The sequence below is a fragment of the Cetorhinus maximus genome, chromosome 1 (assembly GCF_964194155.1).
Source record: "Cetorhinus maximus chromosome 1, sCetMax3.hap1.1, whole genome shotgun sequence".
Lineage (NCBI taxonomy): Eukaryota > Metazoa > Chordata > Chondrichthyes > Lamniformes > Cetorhinidae > Cetorhinus > Cetorhinus maximus.
The window spans coordinates 93,254,850-93,271,315 of NC_135879.1; the positions used below are offsets into that span (position 1 = coordinate 93,254,850).

General features: G+C 46.6%; 1 protein-coding gene across 2 annotated transcripts in view; it reads right to left on the minus strand.

The window, feature by feature from the left end:
* rasgef1ba (RasGEF domain family, member 1Ba) overlaps positions 1-16,466 on the minus strand; it is a 100,043-nt gene that overhangs the window by 11,895 nt on the left and 71,682 nt on the right. For both annotated transcript variants that reach the window (XM_078543865.1, XM_078543855.1), the window contains 2 exons: positions 16,024-16,119; positions 2,670-2,765 (listed from right to left, as the gene is read on the minus strand). In XM_078543865.1, the coding sequence (XP_078399991.1) occupies positions 2,670-2,765; positions 16,024-16,119 (192 nt within the window). The remainder of the gene's footprint in view (positions 1-2,669; positions 2,766-16,023; positions 16,120-16,466) is intronic.

The window sequence follows — 16,466 nt, forward strand, 5'->3', positions numbered from 1 at the left end:
ATCACAGAATGGCTATCACATGTGAAATCTTTCTCATTGTCACTTTGTCTCATGTTGTATATTGCAGTCACACCTCACTATTAAAACGTGACCTGATGTCAAATGCCCGTATAGTGCTTTCTGCAATAGTAAGATCGGAGGCCTGCAATTCAGATCAAGACATCGATTGGGCATGATAGTGTATTTCAGAAGGAGGCACAAGAGAAAGAGGGTGCCAGGAAGGCTGCATGAGCTCTGAGCAATGAAGTGACTGGTTCTTTGCTATGATTTGGAGTCTTGACTTTCGAGGCCTACTGGGAGCTCCTTTGAGTCAAAGCCTTCCTGGTCTCCCTGGCTCCCAAAAGCTGCTTCATTGCTGGATCATCATCACAACCCTGTGGCTGAGCAGGTTCTTCCTCAGAATCAGCGTTAGAATCTTCCTCAGTGGCTTCTGGAAGCACATCGCTTTCTTGGACCTCCATCTGATCTCCCCTTGAGAAAGCATCACTGTGAAGGGCACAGCACACAACCATAATGAGGGACACGCGTTCCGGAGGATATTCCCCGGAGCGGTCCAGACAACAAAATCTGATTTTCAGGAAGCCTATTGTCCTCTTAATAATGGCCCTCGATGAGGAATGGCTTCTGTTGTACCTCTCCTCCATGGGCAACCTTGGATGTTTGATAGGTGTCATTAGCAACCTTTTCAGAGGAGATCCTTTATCCCCCATGTTGTAGGATGGCCGAGTTGTGCTATTAATGGTAGAGTTGATCTGTAGACACTTCTTGGGTGGAAACACTAAGTTTATTTGCAATATACTCAGCAGCAACTATATGTGTGCTTTCAACTCCAACTCCATCTCTACACTAACTGCTGAGGTAGCCCATGCTAATCTCCTATTGATTACTACAGATCATATGATCTTCCTTAACAAGTATTATTCTTAAAAGAACACTGCACGCTAAATAAAACCGTAATTACTACACCCCACCAGCCAGCCATCCAAGCGTGCAGGAGCTGTGAGCAGCCTTGGAATTTCAGATTGACGGAAAATAGATGAATCATGGCAATTCCCAGGATATCTGGCACAAACCTGCAGGATTTGCTGTTAGTGATTGCACACTAGCTCAATATTCAGAGAGTGGAACCCCTTATGATTTACAAAGGCCCTTGGCTCTCCAGCAGGTGCCTTGATGGGCACATGGGCGCAAGCAATAGCTCCTTGAATCCTTGGAAAGCCTGCAATAGCCATGAATCCTCTGGAATGCGCTGCCTGGTTTTCCTCTTCTGTCTTGTAATGTATAAAGGTGTTGACCCTTCAGAACAGTGCAACTGTCACAAGCTTTGTACAGCTGTGTCCTGCAGATTGTGACACTCTGCGAAGATCTCCAACAGATCACTGGAATGAACCTGAAGCATAAAAATTAAGGGCAACTGTGACCTTTAGGGCCATTGGCATTGGGTGCCCACCTACACAGTTGGAAGCTATCTCAGGGCCTATCATGTCACATATTGAGGTTAATATCCCTTTTGAAAGGCGGATGCTTCTTCAGCACTGGACCTCAGTCATTTCAAGATAGCTGGATCTCAGTCTGTAGACTCTTCCGGAAGGGTACTGGCACCTTCTCCTGCTCCTTCCACCTTGCAAGGCTTGCTGGCCTTTGACCCCTTCAGGTTGTGCTTCTTGGTCTGGAGGGCAGGTTCTATGATGCTGTCACCGACCAGCTGGCCTCCTCTTCCTTCTTGCCCTCTCCTCATCTGAGGAAGTGCTTTCAGCTGAATAAACAATGCCCATTTTTAACCTTCTGCTCTGCAGAGGTTTAACCTTTATTGTGGTGAGGCCTGTCTGTAAAAGCCTCTAAAACGACTTAAGCCTCCTAATCTACATAAGAAATGAACAGGATGCTTCATTAATTAATCAGTAATGCCCAGACTTACTACTTGCTTTGGAACTCCGACGTCCTCACTTCTTCATTCCTTTTGAACCCTATATCCAGCCCTGGCTGTAGAAAGTTAAAAATGTGTGATCCCCGTCTGCCTGTTATGCCCATGCGCCGACCGGAAAAATGAACAAGTCTGTCAACATTGGAGTCAATTGGCCCTTTAATTGCCTTAATAGGCCATTTAATTGACATTGGGTGTGCTTCCGACATTCACGCACACCCGCCTAGTGTAATCTCGTGATGTGGTGACATCGGGAGGGGTTCCTGACATCATCACATGATATGTAACGCTCCGTCAGGCGTGTCAGGTGCCTGCACGGGCTACATTAAATTGTGACCCAAGACTCATACACATGCAGACACACACACCAATATCAGAAATGTAGCAGGCAGGAGCAATGGACCAAAGATTAAGGTAAGAGATCAGGTGGGAGTCAAAAGGACACCTGACATTTCTGAGAGAGTTACATGACAAGAGTAATTGTGCTGAATAAAAAAGATCAATGAATAAGAGGGACAGATTGGTGAGGGGAAAGATTGTAGGTTTACATTATGGCAGAGAGATGGATTGAAAAATGGTCTTTATAAAGTTAAACCGTACATTGTACAGCGGTTAAATAGCACCTGAATGGCACAATTTCCTATTAAAATATATCTTTCTTCAAGCGGTTTGAATTTTATTCAACTTTACAATGTTTTGTCACTTATTAGACAAAAATGGACAAAGTAATACCAGCATTACTCACCTCAAAATTGACATGTCCATTCAGTAAACAATTGGCACAACCCTCGTTTAAAAAGTAAATATCCTTGATTAATAGGCTGCAGAAAGGAATTACAATCTGCCAAAAAAATACAAATAAGTGACATTAAATAAAAAATGGTTATAAGCTTCAGTTGAAGAGTACACCCTGTTAGTCAAACTATTAATTACACATCTTGATTAATAAAACACTCCTGGAAATTTTCTCAAACTGCAGCAGATCGCAAGGCGAATGTCTAATAATGCTCTAACACTATGCAAATATTAGTTGGAAAGCAATGAAATTTCTTTGCCTGTCAAGTTAATGGAGATATTATGCTGCTTATTTTAAAACAGATTAGTACCTTCACTAAAATATTAGAAAAGCAATTTCATATGAGTTATATGATTGTACCTTGATATTCATATAGCATAATCTCAAGGTGGGTGCTTCTTAAGAGTTCTAGATGGCCTGAATTTTTAGGATGGTGGTGTCTTGCCCTGCAGCCCATTTACTCATCCTACGAGTGTTAATTGGCTACAGACGGGACTTCTGCCCCTCACTCAGGAGGAAGTCCCACCTTAGAGAGCTGCCAGCCAATCTGATTGGCCAGCAGCTCTCCAGTCCCTGAGGCAACAGTGCTGCAGTGGACAGAAGAGGAAGCTCAAGAAGACGTCGGAGACTAAGTCCAGGAACCGGAGGCCCAGGTTAGTTGAAGGGGTCCCAAAACGGGAGGGTAAGAAGGCCTGCTGGGCACGAGGGGGGCGACTGGGGTCTCGAGGGAGAGGGAGGTCTGGAGGCCACTGGAACTTGGGAGGGATGGGGAGTGCCTGACTTCAGAAGGGGGCTTCTGGTGGAGGTGCACTGCCCCCAGCTAGCCCTGGATGTAAGTTTGATGTATTTTGGGCTCTCTCCACAGAGGTTCACTCTTCCTGCCAGCTTAAAAATTGAGGTTGGTCGGGAAACGGCCCTTAAATGGCCATTAATTGGCCACGTTAGAGTCTTAACTGGAGCAAGGGCGGGCTTCCTGTCTGAGGCCTTGCCCGCCTCAATGGTAAATTGCTGTGTGGCCGGGGTGGGCAGATACCCGGAGGGAATTCCGTCCCTTCAACTTCATGCTCCCCTCCCCGCCTAAAATCCCGCTGGAGGGGGAGCGTAAAATTCAGACAACTGTTGCATCACATTGCCTTAGTATCTTTATAGTCTGCAAGATTTGTTTAGGAGTCTGACAAACATACCAACAATCAAGCTCAAACTGAATTGTTAAGTAATTAACTCGCAAAGCAACTTATAATTGTTGATGGGGATCCTGATTTTAAAACACTGAGGTACATTACAGGAGTTACAAATAAAAACGTAACATATCTTACTGTCCTATGTTGGAATACAATGATCAAAATCTCCGTTACTTCAGAGGAAGCCTACCGAGGGATTCCTAAACTGCTTCTATATTACAAGATTGCAATTGATGGCAGCTGTGCGATTCTACTGCCATCTCTGCCTTTAAAAACAATTAACCATTTTCCCCGATGGCTCAGCAATTCACTTGGCATACAGCTGAGATGTGGGGAATGCGGAAAGGCCAGGTTGCATCAGCTGTCTCTGCTGAGCTATCTGATCTGTTATGGGTATTATAATTGGCTTCAACACCCCTGGGTTACAGAGGGAAAATCCACACCATTCTATCGCTTCTGATTACTATTTGGAAATCACCTGCCGTAAATGTGCACAAACAACAAGTAGGAACAAGGTTGGATTGTAATGTGGTGTCTTTGATATCTGAATAAACTTATTGTCATGGTTCATATTTGAATAATAGCCACTTAGTCAAAGTACTGGGGAGTGACCGATGTCACAGAAGCCATAACCCAGTAAGGGGTCAACATATTCAAGAACTAAGGGAAACAATCATCAGAGAAAAAGAAGCCAATAGGTAAGACTTAATTTACATCGTACTGAATTTATGGGATGACATTTGTATGGAGCATTATGCAATAGGTATGACGATGCATTGACAGTCTGTTTTACCTTGTCTCTGATTTTCTTTTTCACCACCTTCAAAAGTCAGAGCTTTTGCTGATCTGTTAAAATGCGGTGATCTGCAAATGGAATTTTCCCCATGTGTGAAGAAAAGCTTTGTGAATTGCTGGCTTAATCAGCATTACAAGAGCAGCATGTATTTATAAAGTGACTTTTGATTGATTTGCAGCTTTGGACATTGTTGACCACACCATCTTGCTCCAAAACCTCTCCACCATCACTCAGTTGGGTGGGACTGCCCTCTCCAAGTTCTTTTCATAGCCAGAGTATCACCTACAATGGCTTCTGTTCCTGCTCCCACCATTACTTCTGGTGTCCCCCAAGGATCTATCCATGGCCTCTCCCTCCTACTTCTCATCTACATTGATCTGTTGATCTGCACCCTAGCAAAATGATTCAAAAGCACAACATAAATGTTCCAATGCGTGCTGACGACACCCAGCTCTATCTCACTAATAGCTTTCTAGATTAATATTCCCAGTAAGCTGCATGGTTTCTTGGCCGCACTGCAGCATGGAAGGTATCGTGCAGACCTTGTGCTATGATAAACAGTAGCCGCAAAAGAAAATTTAAAGGGATCATGCACTGAAAAAAGTGACCAGATACAACAACTAAATTTTAAATGGAGCATTGTTCTCGACCTCGCCACTGTCTCTGATTTGTCCCACTGTTTATCTAACATCCAGTCTTAGATAAATTTCCTCCAACTAAAAATTGGGAAGTCTGGTGCCCATCAAAAAATCGATTCTCTCCTAATGCTATCCCTCTCGATGGTCACTCGTCCTATTCAACCCCAAGATGAGCTTCTGGCCACTTATCCACGCCATCACCGAGGCTGTGTACTTCCAACATCGTCTGTCTCCATCCCTGCCTCAGTTCATTTGCTGCTGAATTGCTTATCCATGCTTTTTGTAACCTCCAGACTTGACTATTCTAATGCTCCCCATCTTCCATCCTCCATAAACTTGAACTTATATAAAGCTGTTTGTCCATTTAACTTGAATGAAGTCACGTCATCCATCGAACCTGAATTTGCTGGCCAACAATGGCTCCCAGTCCAGCAACACCTTGAGCAGAAATTTCTGCCTGTTGGGCGGGCCTTGCGGGAGTGGGTACGGATTTGATTGCTGCCCGCGATCGGGTCTGCACCGCCAATTTACGTGTGCGGGTCAATTAAGGCATGAAACGCGGCTCCCGAGGACGGTGGGAGTGGGTGGGCTATGGTGGGGCTGCTATGACCGCCGGGTCTAATGGTGACCTGGTGGCCTGTTTAGAAGAGCTCCTGCAGCTTTGCAAAGACTGTCAATCATGGCCAGCAGAAGGGCTCCCCAGAGCGCTGCTGGTGAGCAGGCCAGGCAGGAAGGTAGGGCGGGGGGGCACTGTGCCCCTCGTTTTTTAGATGATTGCCTTGCTGTCCTCCTCGAGGTGGCAGCATGGCAAGAGGACCTCGTTCCCAGGGACGGTGGGAGGAGGCCCCTCTAAATGACCAAACGTGCATGGGAGGAGGTAGCGGAGATCGTGAGCTCCTGCGATGTGGCATGACGCACCTAGGTCCAGTGCCGGAAGCGCTTTAAAGTCCTCTTGCTTTTTGGAGCAGCTTGTGGTGGAGCCCACTAGGGAACAGGCAATTCTAGATTTAGTGATGTGTAATGAGGCAGATTTGATAAGGGAGCTTAAGGTGAAGGAACCCTTAGGAGGAAGTGACCATAAAATGATAGAATTTACCCTGCAATTTGAGAGGAAAAAGCTGGAATCAGATGTAATGGTATTATAGTTGAATAAAGGCAACTACAGAGGCATGAGGGAGGAGTTGGCCAGAATTGACTGGGAGATGAGCCTAGCAGGAAAGACAGTGGAACAGCAATGGCAGGAGTTTCTGGGAGTAATTTGGGAGACACAGCAAAAATTCATCCCTAGGAAGAAGAAACATACTAAAGGGAGGACGAGGCAACCGTGGCTGACAAGGGAAGTCAGGGACAGCATAAAAGCTAAAGAGAAAGCATACAATGCGGCGAAGAGCAGTGGGAAACCAGGGGATTGGGAAGCCTACAAAGACCAATAAAGGACAACTAAAAAAGAAATAAGGAAGGAGAAGCTTAAATATGAGGGTAAACTAGCCAGTAATATAAAAGAAGATTGCAAGAGTTTTTTTTAGATAAAAAAAGGGTAAGAGAGAGGCAAAAGTGGACATTGGGTTGCTGGAAAATGATGCTGGAGAAGTAGTAGTGGGGAACAAAGAATAGGCAGAGGAACTGAATAGGTACTTTGCGTCAGTCTTTACGGTGGAAGACACGAGTAACATCCCCAAAGTTCAAGAGAGTCAGGGGGCAGAGGTGAGTATGGTGGCCATTACCAAGGAGAAGGTGCTAGGAAAACTGAAAGGTCTGAAGGTGGATAAATCACCTGGACCAGATGGATTACATCCCAGAGTTCTGAAGCAGATAGCTGAAGAGATAGTGGAGGCGTTAGTGGTGATCTTTCAAGAATCACTCGAGTCAAGAGGACTGGAAAATCGTTAATGTCACCCCCCTGTTTAAGAAGGGAGTGAGGCAAAAGACGGGAAATTACAGGCCGATTAGCCTGACCTCGGTCGTTGGTAAGATTTTAGAGTCCATTATTAAGGATGAGATTTCAGAATACTTGGAAGTGCATGGTAAAATATGGCAAAGTCAGCATGGTTTCATCAAGGGGAGGTCATGCCTGACAAATCTGTTAGAATTCTTTGAGGAGGTAACGAGTAGGTTAGACAAAGGAGAGCCAATGGATGTTATCTACTTGGACTTCCAGAAGCCCTTTGACAAGGTGCCGCACAGGAGGCTGCTCAGTAAGATAAGAGCTCATGGTGTTAGAGGCAAGGTACTAGCCTGGATAGAAGATTGGCTGTCTGGCAGGAGGCAGAGAGTGGGGATAAGGGGGTCCTTCTCAGGATGGCGGCCGGTGACTAGTGGAGTTCCGCAGGGGTCAGTGCTGGGACCAGAACTTTTCACTTTATAAATTAATGATCTAGATGAAGGAACTGAGGGCATCCTGGCTAAGTTTGCAGATGATACAAAGATAGGTGGAGGGACAGGTAGTATTGAGGAGGCAGGGAGGCTGCAGAAGGATTTGGACAGGTCAGGAGAATGGGCAAAGAAGTGGCAGATGGAATACAACGTGGGGAAGTGTGAGGTCATGCACTTTGGCAGGAAGAATAGAGGCATAGACTATTTTCTAAATGGGGAGAGAATTCAGAAATCTGGGGTGCAAAGGGACTTGGGAGTCCTAGTCCAGGATTCTCTTAAGGTTAACTTGCAGGTTGAGTCGGCAGTTAGGAAGGCAAATGCAATGTTGGCATTTATTTCGAGAGGACTAGAATATAAAAGCGGGGATGTGCTGCTGAGGCTTTAGAAGGCTCTGGTCAGACCACAGTTAGAATATTGTGAGCAATTTTGGGCTCCGTATCTCAGGAAGGATGTTCTGGCCCTGGAGAGGGTCCAGAGGAGGTTCACAAGAATGATCCCAGGAATGAAAGGCTTAACATATGAGGAACGTTTGAGGACTCTGGGTCTATACTCGATGGAGTTTAGAACGATGAGGGGGGATCTGATTGAAACTTACAGAATACTGAAAGGCCTGGATAGAGTGGACATGGGGAAGATGTTTCCATTAGTAGGAGAGACTAGGACCCGATGGCACAGCCTCAGAGTAAAGGGAAGACCTTTTAGAACAGAGATGAGGAGAAGCTTCTTTAGCCAGAGAGTGGAGAATGTATGGAATTCATGGCCACAGAAGGCTGTGGAGGCCAGGTCATTGAGTGTATTTACGACCGAGATAGATAGGTTCTTGACTGGTAAGGGGATCAAAGGTTACGGGGAGAAGGCGGGAGAATGGGGTTGAGAAACTTATCAGCCATGATTGAATAGCGGAGCAGACTCGATGTGTCGAATGGCCTAATTTCTGTTCCTATGTCTTATGGTCTTGCACTCGGGAAGGGTGAGCACCATGTTGGCATTGGTCACTTAACCCAGCAGGTAGGCTTTCCCCCCTCGCGCCACCATTCCCACCCCAAGTCTGAGTGTAGTTACTGCGTTGAATCATTGATGGCATGTGTCCTTCGCTGGGTGGGCCAGCAGATATTGCCCATGCCAAGGTCACCCTGATAGGGTGGTGATGAAATGGTTTCTGCACCCGCAGCATTTGGTACAGGGACACCCACATGACTGTTTTGGGGGCAGCCTGGAGGAGCTGCACCTAGGCGCAGAGCTGGAACTCCAGGACATGTCAAAATCAGGGTGATGACATGCTGGGAGGGGAGCTTCAAGGTGGCGTGGCACTGATCGATCTGCTGCCCTTTGCATTCCACGTGCTTACGCCTCCTTCCTCTGCAAGGTTGGACCATGTGGTGCCAAATGTGATGTTGGCAGCATTTGGCCAAGTGGGGGGGACAGGCTTGGCATCTTTGTGTGAGTTTTCGGCAGCTGTGGGGTGGGGAGGCACTGGAGATTCCAGGTACAAGTTGCACTAAGTAATGCTCTTCTCTCCTTTTCAGGAGAAGAATGCTCATAATGCCACCGAGCAGGTGAGGACTGGCGGAGGGCTGGCCCAGTTGGCGATCATTAACAGGTTTGAGCAGGAGGCCCTCAATCTGGAGAGGCGCCATGTGCCCAGGTCCACCGATGTCAGTAAGGCTGAGGTGCCACGGGCAGGTATGTTTGCCCAGCACTGAGGTCACGATTGTTTTCTCAACAGTCATGGCAGTGCTTAATGTTCAGTGATTGAAGTTTGCAACATGGCTTGACCATTGCTTATGGAAGGATGAGCGCATAATGATCCGGGGACAGGGATGCACATTGTCATTGTCTCCATGTTAACTGATCCACTGTCCTTGTTCTTCCTTTCAGCATCAGCGGAGCAGGGCCAGGAGGAGGAGAAGCAGAGGTCCCCTCTCACACCTGAGGGGCCTGAAGTCTCTGACCCACCAGTATCACACCATCTCTGCCAGGCAGGCACCAGCACAGATACTAGCACCTCGGTGGGAATTAGCTCATCAGCTAGTGTCCCGGAGCACGGCGGTGAGGCCATTTCACAGTCGTTGGAGGAGCTGGCGGAGACAGAGAATGCCCAGAGCGCAAGCAGTCGGAGGACTGCAGGGGACCAGGTACATGCTCAGTCGGTGGCTGATGATGGGCCTCTGGAGTTGTTTGTGAGGCAGCAAATGGTGGAAATCCAGCAGGGTGTGCGGAAGGATCTGGTGGAGATACATGAGGCTATGTTTGGCTTGGTCTCCGTGGTGGAGTAGTCCACGCGGACCATCGCCGATAAAATGAGTCTCCTGGCCGAGTGCCATGCTTCCTCCATGGAGAGAGTGGCGACTCTCATGGAGAGGCTTCTCCAGGAGACCCATCAGGGCTTCCTGGGGATGCGCTTGGACCAGTAAGCCCTCACATCGGCATTGACCTCAGCTGGTTAGTGCCAGTGTGGGAGATGGTCTGAGCACCAAGTTTCCCAGCTCGGTGCCCATCCATCTACGGTGAGCAGGGAGGCCCAAAGTGACCTCATGTCGGCGCAGCAGCTGCCTGTCGTCTCTGCGGGCTCCTCTCAGGGGGCTCCGGATGTGGGCAACAGCTCCTCTGCCCCTCTGCCAGTGACCATTGCATCCGATGAGGCTGTGACGACTGGGGAGATGCCAGCTGTGGAACTGGCAGCTCCCTCCAAGGTGGGGCCAGCACAGACTCCACGGGCCAGAGGACGACCGCCAAGGTCATTGAGGCCAACAGGACAGCAGAGTGAGCAGGCTGGCTCAGATGCCAGTGAGGTGGGAGCACCAAGACGTAGCATCCGGAAATGTAAATTTAAGGCACCTTAGGCACACCACAGGTTTCTCACTGGTGCTTTTGTGTTGCCCCACAATGAGGTCATGATTAGTTGGTGTGCTGTTTAACACCTTTGTCATTTTGTTTCCTTAAGTTCATTTTGTTATATCATTAAATTTAGGCATGTGACCATGGCTGAGGGTGACTCTTTTCCTCTGCAGGTGGATGGGAACCCATGGTGTTATGAGTAATTTCTGTCACACTGAGCTTTATTGACAAGGCCCTTAGTTAATGTTCCTATCCAGGCAGATTTAGCATTCAGGTATTGAGTATGGAGTCTGCAGCACAGGCTTGTGTTGGAGGTCCATCTGTGGTGTGCTAGCTGAAGTTTTGTTGGATTAAAGTCCCCCGGGTGTCCCTGCCTCCCTGAAGTATACCTGCGTCAGCATCTACCCCCTCAGCATTTCCCTGTGCATGGTCATCCTCGGACTCACTGCTGGACTCATCGTGTGCAGCCGCAGCCACTGCATCAATGTCTTCATCGTCCACTGCGTCCCCCCTTTCCAGCACCAGATTGTGGAGGGTGCAGCATGCAAACAGTATCACTGAGACACGATCTGGGGGATACTGGAGTGTGCCCCCTGAGCAGTCCAGGCATCGGAAGCGCATCTTGAGAACACTGATGGTTCTCTCCACCACAGTCCTTGTGGTGCTCTGGCTCCTACTGTAGCGCTGCTCAGCTTCTGTTCTTGGGTGGCGGAGAGGTGTCATGAGCCACTTTCGCAGGGGATAGTCCTTGTCACCCAGCAGCCATCCATCCAGCTGGGCTGGAGCACTGAAGAGCCCTGGCACCTGGGAGTGTCTGAGGATGCGGGCGCTGCCTGGGTACCTTGCACAGACTTGTAGAATCTGCATCCTGTGATCACACACTATCTGCACGTTCATGGAGTGGAAGCCCTTCCTGTTGACAAAGGCACCGGGCTCACCTGCTGGCGCCTTGATGGCCACATGTGTACAGTCTATTGCACCCTGGACGCAGGGGAAGCCAGCTATGGCCGCGAAGCCTCTGGCTCACTGTGTCTGGCTTGCCTGGACACAACAGTAGTGGATGAAGGTCAATGCCCGCCTGAACAGAGCATCTGTCACCTGCTTGGCACAAGTGTAGACTACTGATTGGGAGACACCGCAAAGATCACCCACCGAGCCCTGGAAGGAGCCAGAGGCATAGAAGTTGAGGACAGCTGTGACCTTTAGCTCCACTGGCATGGGGTGTCCACCCACACAGTTAGCGGAGATCTCAGGGCCGATCATCTGACAGATAGAGTTGACTGTCTCCCTCGAGAGATGGAGCCTCCTTCGGCACTGCACCTCAGACATATTGAGGTAGCTGCGCTGCCTGTATACCCTGGCAGCATGATAGTGGCGTCTTCTGCAGCCCCTTTCACCTTGGACTTCCTGTTGGCCCTGCACCCCTTGTGCCTGCGCCTCTCCTCCCAAAGGTCGTTCGCCTGGAGGCTGAATGTGCACTCCTGGCCTCCTCCCCCTTCTGGCCCTCCCTTCCTCCTCAGAGGAGGTGCCACCAGTGGAGAGCACAACTCCCATTCCCAGGCTAAGGGAAGGCTTCCTAAAACCTGCAGGCCCCAAAAAGGATCTTCACTGTAGAGTGCTGTCTTGAAGGTTGTGAGTTCTGTCCAAGCAGCTGGTATGAGTTTTGAAGTATTTCTGCTCACACAGGGAAGTATCAGTAACTTTCCAAATTAAATATCTGGCTAAGCACATTCATGACCTTACTGAGCCCTCTTATCCCACCCTTGGATGAGGTTTATACAAATGTGTCCTACCCGTCTGCCTGTTGCGCCCATGCGACAACCTGAAGATTGCATGGGCCCTGAAAAGTCACCGTCAATTGGAGTGTCAAGGGCCATAAGTGGCCCGTTAATTAATGGCAGGCGCGCATCGGATATCATTGTGCGCCCACCCACCGAAATATCACGATGGCGCGCCGTGACATCAGAATGCTCGACCGACGTCACCGCGCGTCATTTTACACGTGCGGGGCCCACCTCCGCACGCCAACGGGAATATTCTGCCCCTTGATTTTAAGATTCTCATCTTCATTTTCAAATCTCTCCATAGCTTTGCTCTTCCCTATCTCTGTAATCTCCTTCAGTGACAATGACATCTTTGTGCACTTCCAATTCTGGCCACTTGCTCATGCCCGATTTTAAGCACTCCCCATTGGTGGTCTTGCTTCAGTTGTGTGGGCCCGAAGCTCTGGAATTCCCTCCCTAAGACTCTCTAGCTCTCTACCTCCTTCTCTTCTCCTTTAGGACATTCCATAAAACCTATCACTTTGTCACCTGTCCTTATATCTTCTTATGTGGCTTGGTGTCAAATTTTGTTTGATAATATTTCCATGAAGCGCCTTGGAATGTTTTACTACTTTAAAGGCACTAAGTGAATGCAAGCTGATTCTTGTTGATACAGAAAAACATTCCAAAGCTTCACTGAGGTCCAATCCAGCTTGGTTTACTGAAGTATGTGCGTGTGGAAATCATCCTAAACTATTGCACAATTATTTCTGTCCAGAACTTGCGGTGCATTGTCATGGCAACTGAGTTCACACACAGGATAACTCATACAGCAGGTTAAGAACTGACAGATAGGTCACCTGAAAGATCAGGGGATGCATTATTCTGGACTGTTCTTCAGTGTTCAGCAGTATAAGCATGAATCTAATCAGAGTCAATGTTTTTTATTTAGTGTGCACTGAGCATCAGAAATAACTTCTGCCCTTAATGAAGGTAATTGTACGTTTGGACGAGCGATGGGGTGACAAGCTTATCAGCTCAACTCTCTTGCTTGCAAGTTTGAAAACATTCAACACGAGCCCATTCAAAATGAGCCTAAACTAAGTCAAATATGACAGCTTTGTGTCACTCAAAACTTATAAATGAAAAGCCACACATACAGACAGTGGCCACTGATTAAACTCATATTTTACCTTTGAACTAAATTGGATACAGAAACCAGAATTAAAATAAAAAACCCATTAGTATGAATGGGATAAGGCCATGTTCACATAGTTAGCATCTTGGTTGCATGAGAATGACTCTGGCCAGGAATTTCCTCAGAGTTGCCACCATTTCACCGTTGTAACTTCACTGAATGTATGATGGAAAACTGAGTTCCCGACACACTTCTTGTGAAGCTGTGGTGGAGGAGTGGGAGAAGCTCCAAGGTAACTCCCGCACATTGACTCTTACATTTTTCAGACTTAAAAAAAAATGATTATGTTTTTTTCTATTTCTCCATAAACTATTTCTCCAACATTAATTAAAATACGATTTTATTTAATATAGACACTTTGAAAGGCACAGAACAAAAGACACTTTTTTGCTGAGTTAAAAATGCAACCATTGAAACAAAAGTTTCAAACAAAAAATAATCACGAGCTGCAAGAAGAAAGAGTATATAATCAGACGTTTAGATGAAGATATGGGAGTGGTCAAAAGGGATGAAAAGTACCTGCTACTTGCTACTTTACACTCTTAATCAATAAATGATTTAAGAAACAAGACACTTTGAACTGATACTCTGGACAACATTTTCATTCATCCAGCATTAATGTCCAATTTTAGGGATCACTGATAAATAATGGTACAGAATTTGCGATAAGAATAACAATTATGCTATCAACGCTCACGTTATAATGGAGGAAATCTAACACCAACTTCAGGAATAGGCACATGTGCAGTTAAATGTGGGAATCCAGGCGTTGCTGTGGGAGATATCGTAAGCTGAATTTTTGGGGTCCCCTAAATTTGGGCATGGAGGCAGGGTGCCTCCAAAATACCAATGTGAGGCAGCATGTCACTGTCAAGATGTGTTCCCAGCGCTGGCAATAATCACTAGGGTAGGGGAAGGGAGGGGCAGGAATCCTGCTCTCCTCCCAATTGAGGCCAATTAAAACTATTTAAAAGTTAAGAGCTTGTCACAGTGTGCAGCTTAAATTTTTAAAGGGGCGGATGGGTACCTGCGCCTTCAGAAACAGATTATATGAAGGGGGCAGATAAAGAGTGAGAAGCCAATCATGGATGCCCCAGGGCATCGACCCAACTTGCAGAAGAAGGCCAGTGGGGCAAAGTGCAGGTGCTCTAAGGCTGCCCTTAGCACTGTGCAGGTAGCAGGTAAAATAGGCTTTCATCGCTTGGGCTTTGAACAAAATAGGCACTCTCTTGGTGTTATAGGGGCAGAAGAGCAGGAGGAAAGGCTGCCACGATTTTGGGCCCAGTAGTGACAAAGCGCCCTGCTGCACAACGAGGTGGCCTCCTCCTGCCATCCTATGGGAGAAGGGCCATTTCTCCCTAACAGCCTCCAACATTAGATCTCAGTCGGTATTGATGAAACAATGGACAGCCCTGCCCTGCCCTGGGTGCCATGCCTCTGGCTCTCATCTTCCTTCCCTCTGGCGTAGTGGCAGGTTTTGGAAAAACCTGATCTCTCCCTCAGGACAAACAGCGACCTCAGTGATGGCTGCTGTGGGGTGTCTAAATGAATCCTAAACTTCATCTATCCTGCCTCTGTTCCCACTCCCACTGGCTCTAAGTATACAGGAAACTTGTCTCCATACCAATTAAGGGCTAACTCTTGTGAAAATTGTAACTTTAATCAGTTTCCTACCAGAGGTATGTTTCTGATCTGAAAATAAACCCTATTCCTCTTTCTCACGTCTGCAGTGAAATTTAATTCCTTGTTCCTCCACAGCAAGCGTAGTTATGGTCCCCTGCTGATAAGACACGGCACTGAAATGTCTGCAAAGATGTGAACCTATTGTACTCGCCCAATTCCTCTGCACTAAAACTGGCTGAAAAGATTAGAGCTGATGCATTTCAGGGTAAATGAGATTTTATCACCCTAGTAGATGATAATTATTTCTGAATAATCCCTCTGGCCTGAAGAATTTTTTTAAATAAGTGTGGAGTCTCATTCTTTCAAAAGGAGATTGGCAGTAGTGGAAATATCTTTTAAAAATTAACACAATTCGTTTTAGTTTTCCTATCTATATTTTTTATCTCTTTACCTTCATCCCATCTGTCTTTTCCAATCATTATTTCGCTTTCTGTACAAGATTTAAATATAATTTATATTTCCTGCATCATATTTCCTGGTTTAGGCTCTGCATGTCTCAATGACGATTCTTCAGTCTGATTGGTTGAAGAACCTTGCTGCTGCTTGTCTCGTTCACAGGCAAAGCAGACCCGACCCCATAGAGGGCATTGTATCGAAACAGACACCTGGTTCAGGGAAATCTCTGCTGACAAGCCCTCAAAAACGTCAATGAGTAGCTGTCAGAGACGTGAATGGCAAATTCCGTTCCTTTGTCACTGGGAACAAAATCTAGCCCAATAAATTCAAGATTGCTCTGTTTATTTTTTTTAACACTTCTAATGTTAAGTCCTGTCAGAAATCACAAGACCCTACAATAGGATAATATGTTATAACCATGTGTATCTGTCTCTTACCTTTTCCCTGGTACTATGGGCTGTCATTGATCTTTGAGCTGCTCCTCGCAAAGCTGTCCTATAGTTGTAGAAATTACTAGAAGGATCCATTTGATGCTGAGGATTAAAAAAGTACATTCAGTGATATGTATATCAGGATTAACATTTACAAAGTGTATTCTAATTGATCAACCTGAAAATAAAATTATATTTGTTCTTAACAATAAACATCTTATAAGGATCCTAAAGGCAACAATGAACATTTATTTGAGCTGGGTCAATCTTTAGTGTACAAAAACACATGGGAGAATTATCATACACAAGTTTCCAATCATGAAATGTCATGGATTTCTGATTTCAAATGGACAATTTGGTGATCATAAAGTACATCCCGACAGAGCAGGAGATAGAAATTGGCAAATGAAAGAGTACCAAGAGCAATTTTGGCAAAGGCTGTCTCATTC